This window comes from Brienomyrus brachyistius, chromosome 5 (assembly GCF_023856365.1).
Source record: "Brienomyrus brachyistius isolate T26 chromosome 5, BBRACH_0.4, whole genome shotgun sequence".
NCBI classification, from domain to species: domain Eukaryota; kingdom Metazoa; phylum Chordata; class Actinopteri; order Osteoglossiformes; family Mormyridae; genus Brienomyrus; species Brienomyrus brachyistius.
This window is the reverse complement of record NC_064537.1, coordinates 36,334,693-36,356,743: the sequence shown is the minus strand read 5'-3', so window position 1 is coordinate 36,356,743 and position 22,051 is coordinate 36,334,693. Positions and strand designations below refer to the sequence as shown.

The window sequence follows — 22,051 nt, the reverse complement described above, 5'->3', positions numbered from 1 at the left end:
TGTAAGCAGGACGTTAGAGCCTTCAAACCCTTTATAAAGTATCATTTCACTGAAGGATTTTCAAGTTAATTGCCCTTTAATCACCCTGTAATTTTAACTAAATTACCCTGTTCAAAGATTGTAGAGCAGCCTGACCTATCTTTGAAGTACAACTTTAATTGCTATGGTAGCAGATTGTGCCTATGTCTGTGTATGTATGTATGTGTGTGTGTGTGTGTGTGTGTGTGTGTGTGTGTGTGTGTGTGGTCATGTACACACCTTATAGACCGTGCCGAAAGCCCCAGACCCCAGCACCCGGACCTTCTTCAGCTCAGTCTCTTTCAAGATGCGTATCTGGGCCTGGTTGGGAACAGCGCCACTGGGGGTCAGCGGCTCCACCAGCTGGGGGGGCGAGGGAAGCATGGGTCCAGAGTGAAACACGGCCACCTCGGGGGCAGCCCCATAACTGCTGTTCAACCTGGGCTGCTGCTTACTACATTACAGTGTGAGCTAGACGGAGACCCTGAAAACAATGGCTGCTTTAAACAGAAGCTAATAGGCGCCGCCTTCCTGCCTCGTGCTCCTGCAGGATCCTCCTCAGTGTCTTCTTCCTTCTCAGGTGTCTCTGTCGGCGTAGGAGGAACACCAGCACTGCCAGAAGGATGAGGAAGAGGAAGACTCCACCCACAGCCGCTGCCACAGAGGTGACCAGCCTATGGGAACGCAGCAGCAGATATGGCGCTCGCATCACCCGCACTGGCAAATCCATCCACTGGAGGCGGAGATGAGGGATGCTCACCATGCCTTCTGGGTAACGGGGCAGCCACGCTCGTCCAACACACTGCACCTGAAACACGGGGTGGGGGGATCAGGTCACATGAGAGAAGGCCAGTCTGCAGGGTACCATGCCGAAAGACTCACAGGTTTGGATATGCCAATATTACTAGGCTTACTACTGTCTGGTAGTATCTGGTGATGAAAAGCTGTATGACACACCAAAAAATTTCCCTATTACTAAGCAATTTCCTTTGTCTGAGCAAACAAGACAAGCTTCCCAGCACTGTTAGCCCCAAAAAGGTAAATTCACTAGCATTAAAAACAATTTACTCAGACAGTAGATGCAAGGGAAAAAACCAACAGAAGAGACTTAATGAAGTTTAAGAATTCCGTACCTAATGTTCATTTTCCATCCATCCATCCATCCATCCATCCAGTTAAGGTAGTGGGGGGAGGGGATTAATGTTAATTTTGTACAGATATTATCTCCAGCACACCCAGTACATACAGATCAGGCCGACCCAATCCATATCATTAAGCCATCTTCCCCCAATAACATTCTCCGCTTAGCGGTGGGTGCGGGACTCACGGTGGGGAGCAGCTGGTGCCGCAGGGCAGGCAGTGCCTGGTAGCATTGGCGTATTTCCACACAGTGTGTTGGTCCTCCTTGGCTCCGCTGGGACAGCTCCGCACGCACGCCTCCCCATCCCGGAAGTGACGGCACTCTAGGCACTGGTGCGCACCCTGCCGGCAAAAAGGTAGCCAATAGTAAGCAAAGCTTGGGTGGTGCCTATGGACAGGCAGTGGAACGGTAGGCAATGAAAGCTAGAGAATGGCCCCACCCTTGCCTGACCACACGCACAGGCAGCCCCATCAGCTCCAGGCTGCTCCCTCACCTGACCGTAACAGGAGACGGTGCCATTTAACAGCAAGCACTCAGAGTGGCAGGGGACACAGACGGAGCCGTTGCTGTACTCGCGTTCCACCCTGGGCAGAAGATAGAGTGGAACCACTTACCATAAGTGGCCATATTTGTTTCTGTTTCCATACAGCATGCAATAAAACACTCTGAGATTCATTTACTTGAATGTATAATATATTAAAGTATAATTTGGGTGGGTGTTCCAGTACGTTGTGTTTGCGTGATGTATGCGTGGTATGTTCACCCCGTTCACCTAGCTCCTCCCCCTTCTCACCCCTGCAGGACGTTACACTCCTTCACACACTCTGTGCCACGCCGGTACTTCAGGCAGGACACACACTGTCCAGCACCAGGCCCCCAGCAGCTGCTGTCCACACAGAGGGGGTGGCAAACGTGCCCTTCGGCTGCTGTGTGGGACAATGGAGGGGCAAGACCACATGAGGAGAAGACGTCAGTGAAAACCTGAAGCTGGTGCCCAGACAAATGAGCAGCTCTAAAATGGGTGCAGATGCTGCTCTAGTATCAGCACACACTTTAAAACAGTATGAAGAATACAGTCACACCACGGTCAAACAATAAAAAAACACAAGGGGAAGAAACAAGAAGAGTAACTTTAAGTAAAATGCCGAACCTGCGCCAGAGTCATGCTAAATGGCACAATAATGATCTTCTCAAACCAGCTTAAAGCTTCAAGCTACCTGATTGGCTGCTGTTGTTGCTACACATTCTCACAGCTCGCTGACTGATCAAGACGAGCTGCACGGTATAGGCTCACAGCAACTGAATCAGTGCCAGGATTTCCCAGACGGAGGTGAAAGATAATAACACCCATAAAGACGCTGAAATGCGCAGACAGATTCCTGCCCAGCCTCCAGTACTGGATAGAAACACTCAGCTGAATCCAGGCAATCACCACACACTCTAACAAACAGATCAGGTATCTTTGTGGGGACTCTCCATTAATTTCTATGGGCAAAACCCTAAAACTTGATGACCTAAACCATAAGTAGCAAAACAAAATGCAAGACATTTGCAGTTTTTTTTTGTTTGTAGTGACTGATTTTATTAAATTCAGTTTCCCCTTGTGGGGACCAAAAACTGGTCACCACATCATCCAAATAAGTTTTTATGACATTGTGGGGTGCACAGACAAAGTGCAAAGGTGGGGGGTACTGTACCGCAGTCCTCTGGGTTACGATTTTTGGTGATGATGAGGTGTGTCCGCTGCTCTGCCGGCAGCAGCGCCCCCCATGGTGCAGATGAGGTATAGCAGAGCTGGTTGTTGTTGTGCACTAGAATGAGGCCCCCACTGACACTGCGAAGAGAGCGCAGGCCAAGGGACGTGATGTGCAGGGACTGCACACCCAGCGAGAAGATGCCTCTGAAATGGGGGAGTCAGATAAGTAAAACATGCTAATGCTAACATGCTGGCGCTTAGCCACCCAGCCACTCTAATGTAGATGTGCATAAAGCTCTACTATGCACAACGGTGCCTTTATGCTGCCGTTATGCTGCTTTTACCTGTACAGCATTCTCCCTCTGATCACCTCCAGCTTCTCAAAGATGCTGAGATCCACCCAGCCATTGGGCCAGGCCTCAATGTACAGGTATCCTGGCAATCCCGACAAGACGAGCAGTTAACACAGCTGTCCGCCCAGTGCCTCCCCGACCCCCAACCCCCCAGCAGTCCACATTTTTGTCCTAAACCACTATCTGCAAAGAGAGAGTAAATAAATGACCAACATGACGGGCTTTCTGACATGCGCAGTTGTGCTGTGAAGTACCTGTTATTTCCTGCAGGCCTCTGAACACGTTGAGCTGCTTGGGGTCCAGGGCAGAGGTGTTGGTCATAGGATCTCTTTAGCAAAAAGAGAAACAAAATCCTTGATGTGTGTTTGGAAAAGAGAAAGGCAGTTAAGGATGGGAGTACTCAGCCTGCACTCAGTCTGCCTCAGAAACTCACTGGCAGCCTAAGAGCTTAGTCACAGATTACTGTGTCTTCTGTCTGCAATGCCAAACAAACCGAGTTAGCTGGGAAGCCCAGGAAATGCGGATTATCTCACTTCCAGTTAGGTGGGTATGGCAGCTGGGCTCATTGCCCTGTCAGTGCTATACAGTGAAGGGCACGGTCAGCTGGGTCCACAGCAGGCCGAGGGGGGCTCAAGTGAATGGCACCTTCCTTTAAGTGTGCCCAAGGCCGCAGAGCAACAAGCGGCGTGCGGCAAGCAGCTCATATGTCAGGGGAGGTTGGGCTACTCTACTCATATGCTAGGGAGAGCAAACCTAAAAACAGCCTATTCGAATTTTACTGCTGGTCTTAAGACGACTGCGAAAGCTGCCAGGTTTTACTTGATACAGTAGATGGCTACTTAAATTTAAAGCACAGGGTAACATTCCCGTTATATCATCTGTCTGCCGTATCATTATCGACTTCATCTAAAGCATCTCACACTTCTAATCAGCTTTTGGTGTTCAGGTCAGCGTTGCTCTTTGGTTGTGTGCACAAATATTCTTCCATCTTGCGTAAAGGCATAGCTGTTTCATTCATTTAAAGATTATTTTTAATCATACTTCACATATTTCAAATTGTAGTTAGTAGTTTTCTTTATGCCTTTAGCTTGTTCAAAAGCTGTACAATATACATTGTAGCTGAAAGCTGTACAATATACATACCCACATTAATATTCAATCAGTCTTAAAACTCTATTAGTATCTAAAAGAGCCACGTTGTTTTCATACTATGGTCACATTCATATCATCACTTTTTAAGTGGCAGATTAATTTTGATGACTTCTCCTGAAAGAATGTGTTTAAAATGTACGCAACCCAAAACTCAAACCTATACAAGACTTTTTCATGTCATTTTGTATGAAATGATTAAGGTTTAGAGGATATTTTTGGAGACTCTACCCAGTGAAGGTCTGTGGCAGGAAGGCCAGACTACCAAAGATTTTCTTGCAGCCAGCGAAGAGGCCAATGTTGGATGAGTTGATGGCCAGGACTCCCTGCAGGCTGTCCATCCCCAAGCCGTAGCACACTGGGGGATCATGGGAAAGGAGGACAGGCTGAGACATGGGTTGTATTCGAAATGGTTTACTCACTCACTGCTCCCTATACAGGGAAATCTATGCAGATTTGCAAGACAATGAAACAAGACAATGGCTTCTAAGACATGTTGCAAACACAAACAGCAAAATACAAGAATGGCATAAACAGAACAAAGGAGATAAATACGGATGTGAACCTGCGACTTATTTATACTAATTATTTTTCATTTTTATTATGGTCGTTAATGAATGGTCCACCAGGACCCCTGCCTTTGACTGCCGCCCGATCCACACTACACCCAACCCCCACCATGAGTTTCTTCCACAGGGTGTCTGGGCTCAGCCTTAGACATATGGTGAGGAGTTCAGGCATTTGGGAGAACCTTAAAGTAGAGCTGCCGCTCCTCCACATTAAACGGAGCCAGTTAAGGTGGTTCAGGAATCTATCTAGGATGCCTCCTAGACGGCTCCCTGGGGAGGTGTCTTGGGAATGTCCAGCCAGGAGGCGTCCCCGGGGCAGACCCAGGACACGCTAGAGAGATAGTGTGCCTCATGGGAGCTGCAGGAGGTAGCTGGTGAGAGGGAGGTCTGGGCATCCCTGCTCAGACTGCTGCCCACACAACCCGACCTTGGATAAGTGGCGGATAATAGATGATTATTATAATTTAAAACTGAAATGTCAACTTAAGTTTTTGCAGAGATCTCCAGTCTCATTCTAAATGACTTTTAAAAAAAATGTACTAGTGTTGATATACAATTTTGCACTTTTTTGTATTATGAATGAGTTGACAAAAGATGCCACCTTCACATTGTATCATGGTATACAGGGAGTATGCTAGTGTACATCTCTATAATACAATTTGCAATGCATTTTTGGTATTTCACAGTGCACTACACAGCGAGTCAGATATGCCATTGAGAATTCAAAGCACTGTAAAATGGCGGATGTGCTCTGTAGTGCACTATTTTGGTGATGGGGAGCGACGGTGAAAAGGGCCACGGTCACACCGGAGATGGTGAAGAAGGGGTGAAGCTAAGGCCAACCTTGGGGACAGTCGTCATCACACTTCTCACACTTCTGCACCTCGCTGCCATCAGGCAGGCTGGTGATGACCTCCTGGTTGGCTTTCGGGCACATCATGGTACAGGCCACCTCTATGGCCAGGAAGTTTCCTGCATGGAGAAGGGAGAGGTGCATTCAGCAGGGTAAATGGGGAACCGTAAGGGAGGAGCTGTGTTGGAAAAACGTAAGAAGTGGCTTAGTTAGAAAAAACACAGCCAATGGCCACTGCTTCAGGTTTAAATCTGAGAAGTAGACTGGCTGTTGCACCTTTATGAATTGGTGCCCATCCCAAAATGAGGTTTGTAAAAGCCCAGCCATAAGGGTCAGAGAAATAAATATGCATGTTAACACGTTAAGTCACAGAGGGCTCACTGGGGATTATTGACTCACACAAACAGAGTCGGCATGTCAATTGCAGCCCGTGTTCTATGTGGGTAGAGTTTACTCTTCTGTGTTGTGTGGGTTTCCTCCAACAGTCCGATGATATGCAGTTAGGCTAATTGGGATATTTAAATTACCCAGAGTATTATTATGTGTGTGGGTGTGTGTGTGGATGTGATGGACTGATTAGCATCTCTAAGTTTACATTTACATAATTAGTAGATGGTTTTGTCTAAAGCGATGTACAAGTGAGGTAAATAGCACACTGCACAAATTCATGCTTTCACGGAGTTAGCAAGACATAAGTGCAGCTAGGCTGAGGTTCCACTATATGCCCAGGTACAAGTGCAAGTGCAGTACTGAAGCAGGAGCTACACAACAATTTCTAACAAGAACCTAATAAGACTATTCAAAGACCAGAAGTGAAACATAAGAACATTCAAAGAATGTAAAAAGGCATTGCCCATTACAGAGGAGGCAGAGAAACTGAGGAGCAGATGTGTCTTGAAAGCTCTTAAAAGTAGGGAGGAAGGCTGATGTCAGATGGGGTTGAGCAGCTCATTCCACCACCGGGGAACAGCAGAAGAGAACTATCTGAAGTGACACTTCTCTTATTTGCTGACTGAAGCACTTGTTTGCTGACTGAAGGGGGCAAGATGGGACATAGGTCTTGAGAAGGCTTTTTATGGAGATTGCTGCCAGTCCATTAATGGACCTGGAACCCAGCATCAAGGACTTAAACTAGATGGGCATGGCAATAAATAGAGACAGTGGCAATGAAGAGACGAGCTGGGGTGTAACATGAGAACATTTAGGCTGAATAAATATCAAACAGAAAAGGCTTGATCTGATGATTAAACTGGAGGTGATGGTCCTTCATCGAAGCTGCGATATTAGCCGGGCGTGCTGAGATCATAGCTGAGACTGTAGTGCCGTCAAGAGATTTTGGAGAAACCATAATGCATGATTATGTTTAATTATGTGCCCTGCAGTGGACTGGCATACCAACTAGGGCACCCTACTCCCTTGTGCTCCAAGCTCCCCACTACTTGTACTGGATAAGTGTTTGGAAGATGGGATGGACAGATGGATAATGTCACAAATATGAAGGTGAGAGAGGAGCGCCCCCCCCCCCCAAACGTACGAGGGCACTCTTTCACACAGGCGGCACCAAAGCTGAACTTTTTGTCCTTGTTGGGCTTGAGCTGGAAGGTCGACGGCTCATAGATGTTGGCCAGTGGACAGCTATCTTTACACAATCCACTGTCATTAAAGTGTCGACAAGCCTGTGGGATGAGAGGCGGCTTTAAAGATGTACATCACACACTGTGGATTTCAAGGCATTTGGTTTTAAAGCAATCATGACTGTTCGCAAACAATGGAACAGATACTGCACTATCACAGCAGACCTTTTAAAAAGAAGACTCACAGAATTAAAGAGAGCAGTGAGGACCATGTTAAATGTTTCATTATACTGCTGTGAAATGTCTTTGAAACCCTATAGTGCTGAAGTAGTAGCACGTCACAGGATTTCTGAGGTTTGTGGGATTATAGCTTTATTCGGATAATTGAGAGCTACGTTGGTTAGCCTCACCAGGCAGTCTGTGTCCTTGGGCCCAGTGCAGCCCGCCGCACACTGCTTGTGGCAGCAGTCGTTGTGGCGTGGACCCTTACAGCGCAGGCAGCCAGAGGTGCAAGGCAGACGGGTCACTGCACAGACAGAGAGGAATCAGCTGTTTATCAAGTGTTGTCCCATTTTAACAATGAACATCTACACAAACTGTACTTACTTGCCAATAAATCTCCTCCTTAAACTGTTTTCATTCACGTTTGTTTAGCGCAGGATGTATAAACCCACTGAATTTTATGAGAAATGTCTGTGGAAGGTCTTTTAAAACATATCTGTAATATGTCCTGATATGTCACCCACACAAACTTCTACTATAAGCAGTTGCATCACCCAGATCAGTGACGTACAGTCTGACAAGGAACAGAGCAGTCCAGCTTATAGACGAGAGCAGACAGGGGCTCTGTGTGACTCACAGGTTTGACAGTCCTGCTCCGTCCGGCCCCAGCATCCCCGCAACCCACACGCAGGAGAGCAGCTCAGACCTGAAGACACAGAAGATCTCACAATGTGCAGATGCGTTACTGTTTTCACAAGCTTGTAAAAACACGGCATCGATGCCGTTTTACATGCGACGACAGAACCGTGGCCGGCTCCTTACAGTTGGATGGCTGCACCACTCGCTGGAGGCTCTGCGGGTTCTGTTCATCTAGCGTGTCATTCCAATTGATGTGCTGGGGAAAGCACAAGTGAGGGTTCCCCCAAATGTACACCCCACCAAGAAGGATCTCTACAGGAACAGAGAAGGGGTCAGAAGGAGTCACCAGCACTGTGAGAACATCATCAGCCCCCTTGGAAACAGACCGACAGGTTTTAGACCCAAAAACCTGCTAAAAGGTTTCTCTCCAAATTGTTCTCTTCATCACTCTCATTACCCTCAACCTATTAAATCCACATAATGCATCTGCATATCTCTCGCAAGTCTACCTCCTCTAGCTTCCTCATTAACCCCCAACGTACCCCCCACTCCGCCTCACCCGTCAGACTCCTCATTAGCAGCTCTGTCAGCCCAGAATCCCCAGGGCCCCTGTTGTCCAGTACGGCCAGAGCATATCGCGATTCGTAGAGCTGGCTCCCGCGGATGATGCGCAGACTGCTCAGTGGCACCGAACTCACCGACACGTGGGCCACCAGCACATAACCCTGCACCTCCACGATGCCCTGTGGAGATGGGGCCAGCGGAGGAGCGCCCAGAGGCCATGTCAACACCGCGGAAGACAGAAGGAAAAGTAAAAGGAAGAGAGACTGACACGTACTTACAGACAAAACGGGAGGCAAGAATTTGTTAAACAGAAAAATGCACAGGGAAAAATATAAACAAAAACAGACAAAAGAAGCATCTCAGGGTACTGCAGCACAAAAGTGACAACGGCTGCCAGAAATCAGACCTGTAGAAAGCTAAGGTCCAGGTTTCCGTGCAGGTGGGTGATCTCCAGGTTCCCATGCACCACCTGGCAACCAGAGTAGAGCAGCTCCAGTGTTTTGTAGTGGTTTTCCAGGCTGGACGGTAGCTGCAGCTTCATATCAGTGCCGAGACATACTAGGAGAGTGGGATGGGCAAGAATAAAGAAATAAAATCAATAAATAAGCAAACAGCTACAGCAACTGACAAAACGTAAGTAAACACTATGCGCAGGCTGTAGATGACAGGCATATGGACAATAAAAATGGGAGTGTCTGGTTACAGAAACAGACAATAAAAACAAAATGAGGCAATCCTTAGGAAAATAGAACAACCCAAGACACATAAACTGTCACTGACACCAGATCCAATCTGTGAGCTATACTACAAAAGGGAGATCTACATTCTCAGAGTTAACAAGCTAGAGCCACTTGTTATCAACTTGATGAGTGGACTTGGGGTTCATCTGTATTCACATAAAAGGGGCGAGCACTGCAAGCTAATGCCGCCCTTTGATAGGTAGGAGCCCATAGGTCAGGGCTGCCCAACCCTGCCCCTGGAGATCTACCGCCCTGCACCTGCAGAGCTTAGGTGCCGCCCCAATTTAACACACCTGATACAGATAATAAGACCCTTCAGTGGCGTCTGTGTTAGAGCCAGCTTAGCTGTGTCATGCCCGGCTCGTACAATCCTCGTGTGCCATGCCCCCTGATTACCCACGTGTGCTTCCCTGATTGTACCCAGCTGTACCCTGTTGTTTTGCCAGGTCTTGCCTATTTCAGTCCACGTCTTGCCCCGCTTTTTGTCCGTCATTGATGTTTGATGTTAGTGGATGTTGGTTGAGGTCCAATGTTTCCTTGTCGCTGTTTCCCTGGTCTCCCAAATAAATCCCCAGTTTTCCCCTTCTTCCGCCTGCCTGCCTCATCCATGCCTGATCCCTCCTGCCTCCTACATCAGCGACCCTGACAAGCTTCAACATCACTGGCTCTAATACTGAGATCTTCAGGAGTAGGCTTGGGTAGCCCTGCAACAGGTAATACCTAACCCACTCTGCAAACTTTGTCGTCAGCACCCCCCCCCCCCCCCCCCCTTGGGAAATTTAATCTGTCCTTGCCTTGGCAAATATCATTACTGGGATAAAAAATTTGCTGGTATTGGATCGAAAAGAATATCAGTGGTAATGCCTGTCACAACTATTTGATAAAAATGAGATATAATTCTTATTACTCAAAATGGAAGTAAGCCTCGAGAAACCTTGCTAAGCCAGCAAACTTGCTTCATAGTAACCCCTCTGGGATGAAAACCTCGGTCATTTTCCACGGTATAACCGATCAACAAACACTGGAAAGACATCTATTCCATTCCCCTTTCCCAAAAGTTCTCAGAGGGCTGTCTGTGCACATGTTCGGTCCCTTGTACTGTGTATTGTGTATTGTGTCGGCTGAATCCCCAACCTTTCACACATGGGAGTGGGTCAACGACAGCCGGTAGACTGCAAGCTGAATAGCCACGCCTCAAAAGGAGCGGAAATCACATGGTGGCAAAACAAACGTGCCACCTACCCTGATGGGTGTGGTATGTGGCTCTGTGGGTTCGGACTCTGTGCCTGTGATCGAAAAGTCACTAGTTCAAATCTCATGACTGGTGAGTGATGTCATCTTTTTAGCCCTTGACCAAGGTTGTTTTGCCCCAGGGACACTGCTGTCGGCTCTCTGATCCTCATTTACACGCTCTCCTGGAAAAAAAGCCTCTGCTAAAAACATGTACTTGCAAATATTTCACCATAATCCATGCACACACCCCCAGGCCAGGGCTGCATGGGGGGTAATGAACCAGCATCATTAATCATTATGGCTGTGTTCTTCCGGGTTATTCACACACACCTGGACATCCATATGTGCCTCAGTGTGTCCAAAGTCCTCTCGAATAAGCTGTACACCACTGGAATAGACCCTCTTGAGCCCCCTGCCCTCACCTTCCTAGACACTGAATCTAAATATATAAAAAATATTTTTTTTGCCTAACAACAAACACACTCAGAGCACCTGGACCATGGTACTAGCACATATTCATGCATCATGTTGCCTTAATACAAGCACAGTAATGAGCTATTTGTTAAAATTGTGGTGAAACCGTTCCCTGCCCTATTGCTGTGTCGGGAGTGAAGTGCTCTTTAAAACGGGTACAAATGACTCACCTGGTGACTTTTCAAATGTTTGCTCCCGGAAGCGATACCTGCTTATGACTGCATGTGTGCGTTTCCTTTTGTGTGAGAAAGATATGAGTATCTGATGAATTTGTGTAGAAATTTCTGTTTTCTACTGGATCTAATATAGAAACTTTGAAATAACAAGTTACATTAATGTGCCCCACTTCTAAGCGCCAAATTCCAGTAACATAATAAAATTTCACTTGAGTTTTTTCAGTGAAGTAGAATGAAAAAAAAATTGGTAGCATTTTACTTGACGGGGCACAAATAATACAGCATTATGCTATTAGTTTGAGGTTATCTAATACAAAAGTAAGTCTTAGTTGCATATTGATGTTAATTCATCATTAATGAATCATGACATGTTTTATCAAGCAGTTACTATATTTGTTATTTTGTCTGTTAATTCTGTAAACCTTTGTGAACTGCTGAAGGAAAAGTAATGAATAACACAAGTGAAATACTGATCTCATGTTTGTTCATCATTAATGAACCGTGACGAATCTTTTAACTAAATTAGCGACTATACTTGTTCATGATCTGTGCATCAGGACGACTTCAGTAGTAATTGACTTATTACTAAGTATTAGATGATACTTCAGAATGAAGGCAAACTGTGTAGCAGTTTACGATTACCTACCAAATGAACATAGCTAATTTACAGTTTGGTAACACTCATAGACAAAAAGTCATGTGTGTTCTATTATGATGCTTGTTTTGTTAATAATCTTTTGCTGTTAAAATAAACCTACCAGTGAAATTATAGACTTAGATTATTAACAGAATAAGCAAGAAAAATCATTATGTAACAGTTACAAACCAATTTGTCATTTATCTAGGGAAATAAGTATTTGATCCCCTACAAGCCAGCAAGAAATTAGCTCAAGTACATGTGCACTAACACAACACAAGTAGTACTTAATTAAGTAATAAAAGATACCAAACCATACAAATTGTAATAGTATACTGTCTGAGTTAGGGGTGCAACGATTAATCGACTGAGTTGACTAAAATCGATTACCAAATTAGTTACCAACTAATTTATTAGTCGATTAGTTGGTGACGTCATCACGTGCGTTTCTTGCGTCAACTCAAAATGTTTTGATACTACCGCTCATTAGAGCAGTTTACCAAAGTGCGATAGTAGCTTCAAAAACAAAAATCCCGAAGTGTAATAGTATTTTACACTAAACTCCAAAAAAAGGTTGTCAGCTACACAATTTGTGAAAGCTGACCTTAGCTTACATTAGAGCACATCCTCTATGCTTGAGCATCTAAAGAACCACTGGATTAAGAGGACTCATCTCGGTAAGTCAGTTATGCTAGTTAGACAGTAAGCCAATGTTAATGTTAAAAGCCATTTGACTTCATGTTATGAGCTGTAACATTTTCTATTTTGAAATGCATATTCTCTTTAATTGATAATGGAGTTGGATAATGTCGGCATTACACCTAACGATTTTTCAAGCGATTTCACTTTTGCAGAAAATTTTCCATTGTCGGACCTAACAGTTGTATGTCCATTGTCAGAGTTTTGCTTGAATTGTATCGCTCCCGTCATCTCAATCTTTAGGTGTAAAGTGGTCAAAATAGCTGTCTTAAGTCAGTCTTTCTAGAATTTTGACGTTCTAATAAAATCAAACGTGTTTAGTATTATCTTTAGTCTTAGCTCATGCAAGACACGCAAGAAAATGTATGTGTGTGTGTGTGTGTGTGTGTGTGTGGGAGTGTGACAGGTGTAGTGACAGAGTGAGAGAGATCTGCTTTGCATTAGCCAATACTGTTATACGGACATCAGAATGCACATTTAACTTACTGTTAAAATTTAAAATTAAAATTTGGATGGATGCGTGTTTTGGCGTGTTTAATTGCTGCTACATTGCTCATCCTTGGCTTAAAATTATAACAGGACAAATGGATATTGGATTTTTAATAATCTTTTGTATTAACAAGAACGTTCATTAAAACGAGTGCATTTTTTTAAAAATAAAAAGTATTCAGTTTTATTGTTTTGATTGTTAATAAATGCATAAAACAACCTCATTCTGAATTTAGAAGCTGAAACCTGATACCAAATAAGAGTTATTTGGTAATTGAGTGATTCATTTGACTAATTGATTGTTCATTATTCGATTATCAAAATAGTGGTTTGTTGCATCCTTAGTCTAAATCATTGATTTAAAAAGCCAAATGGATTCAAAATACACAATCAATGTATAATAAATTGTGTAGATTGTAAATTGGTACTGGTGACCAGTGTAGGTCAGATGTCAAGATGTCAAAAGATGATGTCAAGGCCATACTTGCCCTATTCCAGGACATCTCTAAGTTGTCATAAATTGCTTTACAAATATTTGAAAAAGGGAACAGACATACAACCTAGCAGCCAGTGCCACTAGAAAAAGTAGGTACAGAATAGTCGGTCGTAGTCAGTTTCATTAACTGGAAGAAGGGTGGCCAACCAGTCCAGCTTAAAGAGGCAAAAAAACCCGACACTATTGCAAAGAGATGCAGTATACACAGATCCCCACACACAGCAACAGTGACTTATGAGCCTAATGGCATAATACACAGCCTAACAGTTTTCATAAGTCTTTTCTTGCCTCAGTCACGCATAGTGATGGACTGGTGTTAGGGTGGCGGCCCTAACAATAGAGCAACACTTAGACAATCCCTTATTTTGTCTGTATTTCGGACGGTGGTGCAGGAGTCATTTTACACTACTGTCTGACACAGTGGTGCTTTCATTGCCATTAACTTCATGAATGTTACACAGGGCAAATGTTCAAGGCAAAGGGCCATTTCTTGTAGCTACAGAAACTTATAGAATTATTCAGAATATGCAAGTTCTTCCAAAATATGTTTATTTCAAGACAATCAAATATGAATATTAAATAATATCCTGATTTAAAATTAATTCTGTATACCTAAATAAAGATTGTTTCTAAAAGCAAACTTTGAATCTGTTGTTTTGCAATCATCTGTATTTCGCAATCATCAATATTACAGCTGTTAAGGGATGTTACGGTATGCATACATCATGTTTATGAATGTTCTATAAATGCATTATGAAGGCGTACTTAATGTAAAGTGTTACCAGATATTCATTTATATCTTCATGTCATAATGCAATATGATAATGAATTATTTTTAAAATGAAGTGAGAAGATAATCAACAACACATAACTGTACATGTACATGAACGTTTCGATATGAATAAGTGCTGCAGTTATGACAAACCTCGCTGACAGCTGGATATCTTGGTTTGATTCATAAAACACATGTCTTCAGTGGAAGATTAACGAGTTCAGGGGCCCCAAGGCTACACTTTCTGTAGGGATCTCTTCTGTTCCCACTACCCAAAATGATACAAAAATGAACTATAAAACTATTAAATATTAGTAACTACAAAATAATTTCAACACATCCATCCATTTTCCGTAAGCCGCTTATCCTAGTGGGTCGCGGGGGGTCTGGAGCCTATCCCGGAAGCAATGGGCACAAGGCAGGGAACAACCCAGGATGGGGGGCCAGCCCATCGCAGGGCACACTCACACACCATTCACTCACACATGCACACCTATGGGCAATTTAGCAACTCCAATTAGCCTCAGCATGTTTTTGGACTGTGGGGGGAAACCGGAGTACCCGGAGGAAACCCCACGACGACAGGGGGAGAACATGCAAACTCCACACAAATGTGACCCAGGCGGAGACTCGAACCTGGGTCCCAGAGGTGTCAGGCGACAGTGCTAACCACTGCACCACCATGCCGCCCCTAATTTCAACACAGTCTAAGAGAATATGATGCTGTATCAAATGAGAGAACAATGGAAGAACAACAAAGCAGCAGGCATACACTTTCACATAAGTCATATGCAGCAACCACATTAAAAAAAACGCATCTCAATATCGGTAACCTAAAAACATTACACTCTGATCCAGTGCGTGTCAACTGCATCCACAATTAACTTAAGATAGAGGATCATTCCAAAATAATATAAAACAAGTTCTTACTATTAGAATGTTTTCCTCCAAGCTTTACTGTCATAAAACCCATAGATCAGGCTCATAAACTCCATTTTACATAGGAAACAGTCTACGTATACGCATTCCAGAAAATAGGTAACGTTATAAAAAGAGCACCAAAAAAAGATACATTTAAGAATTTGGTCTCCCTAATCCATTTTAACCAATCACCAACTCGCAAACAAATAAACAATCACTTTAAAAAAATAGTGGTTAAAAAAAACAAACACTAAATGATCAATAAGGGCTCCTGGACCACTATAGGCCCTGAGGCTGGAGCCTAGGCAAGCCTGTGCATTAACCAACCCCTGGAAGCATTCTTTCCCGTTTAGCTTCCTAAGGGGTTACAATCAGACACAACTTCTTCACTCTTTCTAGCAGAGTCCGTTGTTTTTTAAGCACCTGCTATAAGGGTCATTTCTGAGTGGCTAATTTACAATAAAATATAATCGTATGAAATTTAAGCATATGAAGTGGGTTGGATAGCAGGTCAGGCATTATACTGTCTTTATCAATATTAGCGGTTGAGTAACAGTCGGTTAAACTGCAAATATCGTGCACCACTGTAGGTACATGCATGACTTCCCATCAATCACTTGATATAAAACAATATATACTTTTAATTTCTCCATATTCAATCGGCAGTATTGTCAAATGTTTAAACACATTCTGATTTATCAGAAATTGTCTATATTTTTAAAGAATAAAAAAAAAAAAAAAACCTCCAAAAACCAAGAAAAAAACAGCTACAAAACAGCCCGGAACAGCACAGGAGCAGGCTAAGAGCAGCATGCACCTTAAAGGCCACAGGTTCGCCAGCCCAGACGTTCAATAATCAATTGTAGTGCCTAGCTGTGTTACCTAATTAGTCCTGATTGATGTATGCTTTTGTGATGCCAATGACCAGGCAGATTTCACTCTTTATGCTGATGGTGTGGTTCGCAGTCCACAGAGAGGAGCGACAGCACACACTTTGCCAAAAAAAGACAGACAGACAAAAACGTAAAATTGTTAAAATGATTAAGGCTGGCATAATTTGCATAAAACTTTGATTCTTCTTCAGTTCTTCCTCTCATGGTATTAGATTGAAGTTAAATGGCAAAGCTCTGGTATCTAGTAGAAAATTGTCACGCATCTGCTATGATGTTAAACTATAACACTAAAACATACTACAAGACTACTTCCAAATACAAAATAAATGCTGTATACTGCAGTTCACAGTGGAAATATGAAATTATAGCATGTCATTAAACATATATGGGTTATGGGAAACTCACACCCGTACAATAAGGTTTGTTTTGCTAAAACATTTTCACACATAGCTTACCATGCTTTGCAAATTAATTAATAATTATTTTTCAAGATTATCTGGAAGGTTTATATGTCAAAAAATCAGCATAAGTTCGCAGCTGCATGCACTCTCTGATCATAATCATTTTCATTATGCCTGTCAGACTCACCGACAGTGAGACAGGTGGTGAGAAATTGAACAAAAAAAGTGAGGAGGAGAAAAGTGAACTGGTTACCAAAAGACACTCGCCTTCATCTATATGGTAATATTTTGGATTCCACAGAAATAATATTGAGCAAAAAGCAAGCAATTTGTCAGCACTGCTTTGTGTCCTGACAACGCATGACAATGCCACTAACTTATTACACACTATTTGGCTATAGTTTGTTTTCTGCAAATTGTCCTATTTTTCTTTATAAATATCGTAATATCATATTTGTGATATCTGGTATTTTTTCCAGTACCGTGCAGCCCTATGCATTCTTATATTGAAGATGTTCTTGAATATGTATTTACTTGAATTGTAAATCCAGTGACCTCTTCAATGTCAATACATTGTCCAAGCAACTCAAGAATTACCTTTTCACCAGGACATTATAGAAATCAAAAACATTACATTGTCAGTGTCAAAGAGTGGAAGAGCTGAATTCAAATAATGAAGATATGACCTGAAGGAAATTGAGAAACAGATGAAAAACCAGTTGGAGATGCTGGATCTGTTTAATAGAGAACCTAAGGAACTGGGCAGATTTAAAAAAAAAAAAAATCATCCAAGAGGAATCTGGAGTGAGGCTAATAAAAACAAAAGAGCAGGAGAAATCAATGCAAACAGCAGGAGCAACAGTGAAAAGGAAAAGAAGTCAAAATCAGAAAAGACAAAGCACTGGATTGAAAATTCCAGAAGGCTACCAGGAAAGAAAGAAGAATAATAATATTACAATATATGCAAAATAATTGAAGAAAGAAATAAATACAGAAAAACAAGAGATCTTTTTCAGGAGATTCAGGGGATTGAAAATAAATCCTAAATGCAAGAAGGTATGTCAAAGCAGAAAGATGAAACAAAGACGGAATGAATACGCAGAACAAGAAACTGAAAAGTGTTATCCACATTATGGCAGCAAATATAGAAAAAGGTATGCTGAAGCAGAAAGATCAAAGACAGAAGGAATGCACAGAATAAGGAAATGAGAAAGAGTTAACCACATTATACCAAGACTGCAAATTATTATTAAATTTCCCTGATATCATATGCCAGTAAGATTTTGCTAAAGATCATTCAATGTTCACTAGATAAAAAGAGAACTGCCAGATGTGCAAGGTGGATTCAAGAAAGGCAGAGAAACAAGAGACATCATTGCTGATATACAATGGATAATCAAAAAGAAATACCAGAAGGAGATCTGCTTTACTGATTACAACAAAGCCTCCAATTGTAATGACCATGTCACACTATGAAATGCTCTCAGGAAATGGCTGTAACAGTGCATATCACAGTCTTTATGAAGTATATCTACACTGCACAACAAGCCACAGTTAGGGCAAGTTGAACAAGGAGAAACTAGTTCCATGGCTGGTAAAGGAGTTGGACATGGTTGTGTATTATCACCATGCGTATTCGACTTGTATGCAGATCACGAGAGGAAGAAGACGACTAGAGAGGACTTCCGATTGGTGGTAGACACATCAACAATGCTGACGCTGATATGCTAATGACCCCATTCATAAAGGAAAATCAAAAATATCTAAAGTTAGGGTCCTGGAAAGAAAATGTGTATTACCTAAGTCCCATTACAGGTGTGGAAGCAGGACAATTAAGGGGCAGAAAGAGTATTAACATCTTTGAACTTTGGTGGTGGCGAATGCTTTTAAGAATATCACAGACTACAATGGAAACAAAGTGATTACCTGATTAAATCCTGCCCCCATTTTAACTTTGAAAAATGTACGTAGCTGACACTTTTGTCCAAAGCGACGTAGAGGTGAAGAAAGCTTGAGGTGAAAGAGCAAGGTGACACAGCATCCGGCACTTTCTGGAGCAGTTAGGGTTTAGGGCCTTCTTCAAGGGTCCTATGGCAATATGATTACTCTGCCAAGCATGGGACTTGACCCATAACTGTGTGGACAAGGACGGATTTCAAATCCAGCGAGCTATATACCATCTAAACTTGAAATCAAAGTACAAATGACCTAAATGAACTAAAGTTATCTTCTTTTGGTAAAACCCCAATCTGTTAGCAAAAACCAATAGTAGTATTGGTGAGGTAAAACAGGATGAGAACAAACAGCAGCAATATGGGTGGATTCCATCATGACAATGGATATTCTATTGGGACATCTGAATAACCAGACTGAAGGCAGAATATTGTGGAATGCTGTCTAGATGATTACCAGTAGTCCTCAGTAAGGGTCTAAAGCTGCATTGCAGTCTTGTGTTCACATATTGTAGACAGACACAAAGTAGCAATGCCAGGACATGGTTTAATATTTATAAAGGAAGCACTGATCTTTCAGCTAAGAGTGTAGCAATGTTGACCTTAGAACTGCGTATACATATCAATATCAGCCTATGTTTGTTAAAAAACAAGATATTGGCTTCGGTCCATCGTGTCAATATTGCCATTAAATATTTAAACTTAATCAATAGTTAAAGTTAGCAGTTTCAGAGCTAAAGACACAGCTGCTATACGATGGAGATGATTGCACTGGATTATCGTTTTTTTACCATAGTAGAGGACAAGGGATTTCACTGGCTCATTCACAACTTAGAAGAGGTCGTAAAGTACCAACTAGGGATGCACGATATCGGGGGAAAAAATCACATCGCAATATTTATTCTTCCTGCGATATATATTGCAAATTAGGATTTAAAAAAAAATTGAATTAGTCCAAGTTGTCTAATTAGTGGAAGCCGTCATTAATAAAGTGGACAGTCAGGCTTACGTAGGGCTCCGTCATCCAGCTGGACCACAAATCCATTGTAGCTGCATAATATTGTACTGCTGAAAGTTCCATTTCAACTTCTGCCTTGCATTTCTTGTACAGCTCTGGCAATTTATAAAAAATATATACCACTTGTCAAGTGACCGGATCATGTTTTTAAAACCGTCTTTGCAGACTGTGTTACTCAGTACATTTTGCAAGATGGAAAGTTATCATATCGTTTATTTCTTTCTGTCGTTTGAAACCTTTCTCATATGGCGTACCACTACCAAAGGCATCTGAAATAGTTTGTTGGTTTGGATGGCAATCAGATTTTGCTTTTCAGTCATTATACATGGCGTTTGGGTGCCGATTTAAATAATCAAACAAATGAGTTATGTTTCCCCGTGTTGTGGCAACAACTGCAAGGCACTGTCGACAAATGACCTGTTTTTGGTCGATGTCATCCTTTCTGTACCCAAAATAATTCTATGCAGTATTTCTTTTTGCAATAAAATCTTCATTTTTTGCTGTGTTTTCTGTAGTGAAATGACGACTAGAGGGAGCAAGTTGTGATCAAGAATGTTTGTGATTGGTGGTTAGTTCTGTGATCAACTTGTGTTAGATACCCGTGCACAGCTGTGTGTCGCCTGTATCCAAAAACCTTTAAATTGACCTAAATTATATTAAACAGACTTTTGAGCATTGTTTAAGAATAAGAACAATCTGACATTTGTTAAACAAAAACACCAAAAGCGTTGTCCACACCGCTTAATTTAATTTGCTTTACTTGACATCACATGTCCTGCAATGTGACTATTGCACTTGTGTACATCACGATGACGATGTCGAAACGATATATCGTGCACCCCTAGTACCAACCTGCGACATATTTGTAATTCATTATTAAATGTGAATCGCAGGTTTCCATATTCCATATAAAGACCGATATAAGCCTAATGTCATTCCACTAATATGCGCTGGCAAGCTTTGCAAATTTCATCAGTGGCTCCCAGTGGTGAAAAAATAATTATACCATTTCAATGTTTACATTAACATCAGCGCAGATTCCTGACGATCTATTTCCACATTATAATAGCACATTCCGGAGGCGGCATGGATGTGCAGTGGTTAGCACTGTCACCTGGGATCTCCAGCAAGTCTCCACCAAGGGTCCAAATGTCTGGAGTTTGCATGTTCTCCGTGTGGGGTTTCCTCTGGGTACTTCAGTTTTCCCCCATAGTCCAAAAACATGCTGAGGCTGATTGGATTTTCCAAATTACCCGTAGGTATGCATGTGTAAGAGGATGGTGTGTGAGTGTGCCCTGTGAAGGGTTGGCTCCCCATCCTGGGTTGTTCCCTGCCTCGTGCCCATTGCTTCCGGGATAGGCTCCGGACCCCCGCGACTCTGAATAGGATAAGTGGTTACAGAAAATGGATGGGATGGAATAGCACATTTCTTTTGATGTACATTATGCACTATATGTAGGGATGCAGAGGTGGCATGGTGGTGCAGTGGTTAACACTGTCTCCTCACACCTCTGCGGCCAAGTCTCCGCCTGGGTTACATGTGTGTGGAGTTTTCATGTTCTCCCCATGTCATCGTGGGGTTTCCTCCGGGTACTCCGGTTTCCCCCCACAGTCCAAAAACATGCTGAGGCTAATTGGAGTTGCTAAATTGCCCATAGGTGTGCCTGTGTGAGTAAATGGTGTGTGAGTGTGCCCTGCGATGGGCTGGCCCCCCATCCTGGGTTGTTCCCTGCCTCGTGCCCATTGCTTCCGGGATAGGCTCCGGACCCCCCGTGACCGAGTAGGATAAGCGGTTTGGAAGATGGATGGATGTAGGGATGCATGTTGTTTGTATTATATATGTGCTAATTTTCTGCTTCGTACTAAAATTAATCTAAATTTGCACAAACGACTTCTGCTTATCACATACCTTGCACTTATGCTAATTGGAGTTGCTAAATTGCCTGTCAGAAAATATAGGCTTGATTGTATAAGCAGGTAAAAATCACTGAGTAGGCCTACATATAGAGCCAATTTTAAATAACTTAATTATCTAGTAGTGGTTTTAAAAATGATTTAATATATTAAAATACCATTCATCTAAATATTAACTATACAGAACACAGCAATGACTGCTCACCTGCAAGAAAACACAACGTGCTGAACATGTTAAGTATGTTACCATGAACACAAGTTCACCCCTCCTTTCCGCAAGAAAAGATGCTTTTAGTAGTAGTAGAAATTAAGGAACAAGTTGAAAGAGAGAGAGAGAGAGAAATATAGAAGGAGAGAAAGGCAGAGAAAGGGAAAGAGACACAAGAGACACGAGTGAAAGGCAGCACATCTGAAGCTTCAATGTTTCCCCTGAAAGGGAAAAGATCCCATTTAGCGGC

General features: G+C 42.7%; 1 protein-coding gene across 1 annotated transcript in view; it reads right to left on the bottom strand.

The window, feature by feature from the left end:
• erbb2 (erb-b2 receptor tyrosine kinase 2) overlaps positions 1 to 22,051 on the bottom strand; it is a 29,909-nt gene that overhangs the window by 7,212 nt on the left and 646 nt on the right. The window contains exons 2-18 of the mRNA XM_049012843.1: positions 9,185 to 9,336; positions 8,774 to 8,957; positions 8,398 to 8,526; positions 8,213 to 8,281; positions 7,764 to 7,879; positions 7,314 to 7,455; positions 5,770 to 5,898; positions 4,589 to 4,715; positions 3,463 to 3,536; positions 3,200 to 3,290; positions 2,857 to 3,059; positions 1,953 to 2,085; positions 1,653 to 1,743; positions 1,346 to 1,500; positions 779 to 826; positions 554 to 692; positions 259 to 381 (exon numbers count right to left, since the gene is read on the bottom strand). Of these exons, the coding sequence (XP_048868800.1) occupies positions 259 to 381; positions 554 to 692; positions 779 to 826; positions 1,346 to 1,500; positions 1,653 to 1,743; positions 1,953 to 2,085; positions 2,857 to 3,059; positions 3,200 to 3,290; positions 3,463 to 3,536; positions 4,589 to 4,715; positions 5,770 to 5,898; positions 7,314 to 7,455; positions 7,764 to 7,879; positions 8,213 to 8,281; positions 8,398 to 8,526; positions 8,774 to 8,957; positions 9,185 to 9,336 (2,105 nt within the window). The remainder of the gene's footprint in view (positions 1 to 258; positions 382 to 553; positions 693 to 778; positions 827 to 1,345; positions 1,501 to 1,652; positions 1,744 to 1,952; positions 2,086 to 2,856; positions 3,060 to 3,199; positions 3,291 to 3,462; positions 3,537 to 4,588; positions 4,716 to 5,769; positions 5,899 to 7,313; positions 7,456 to 7,763; positions 7,880 to 8,212; positions 8,282 to 8,397; positions 8,527 to 8,773; positions 8,958 to 9,184; positions 9,337 to 22,051) is intronic.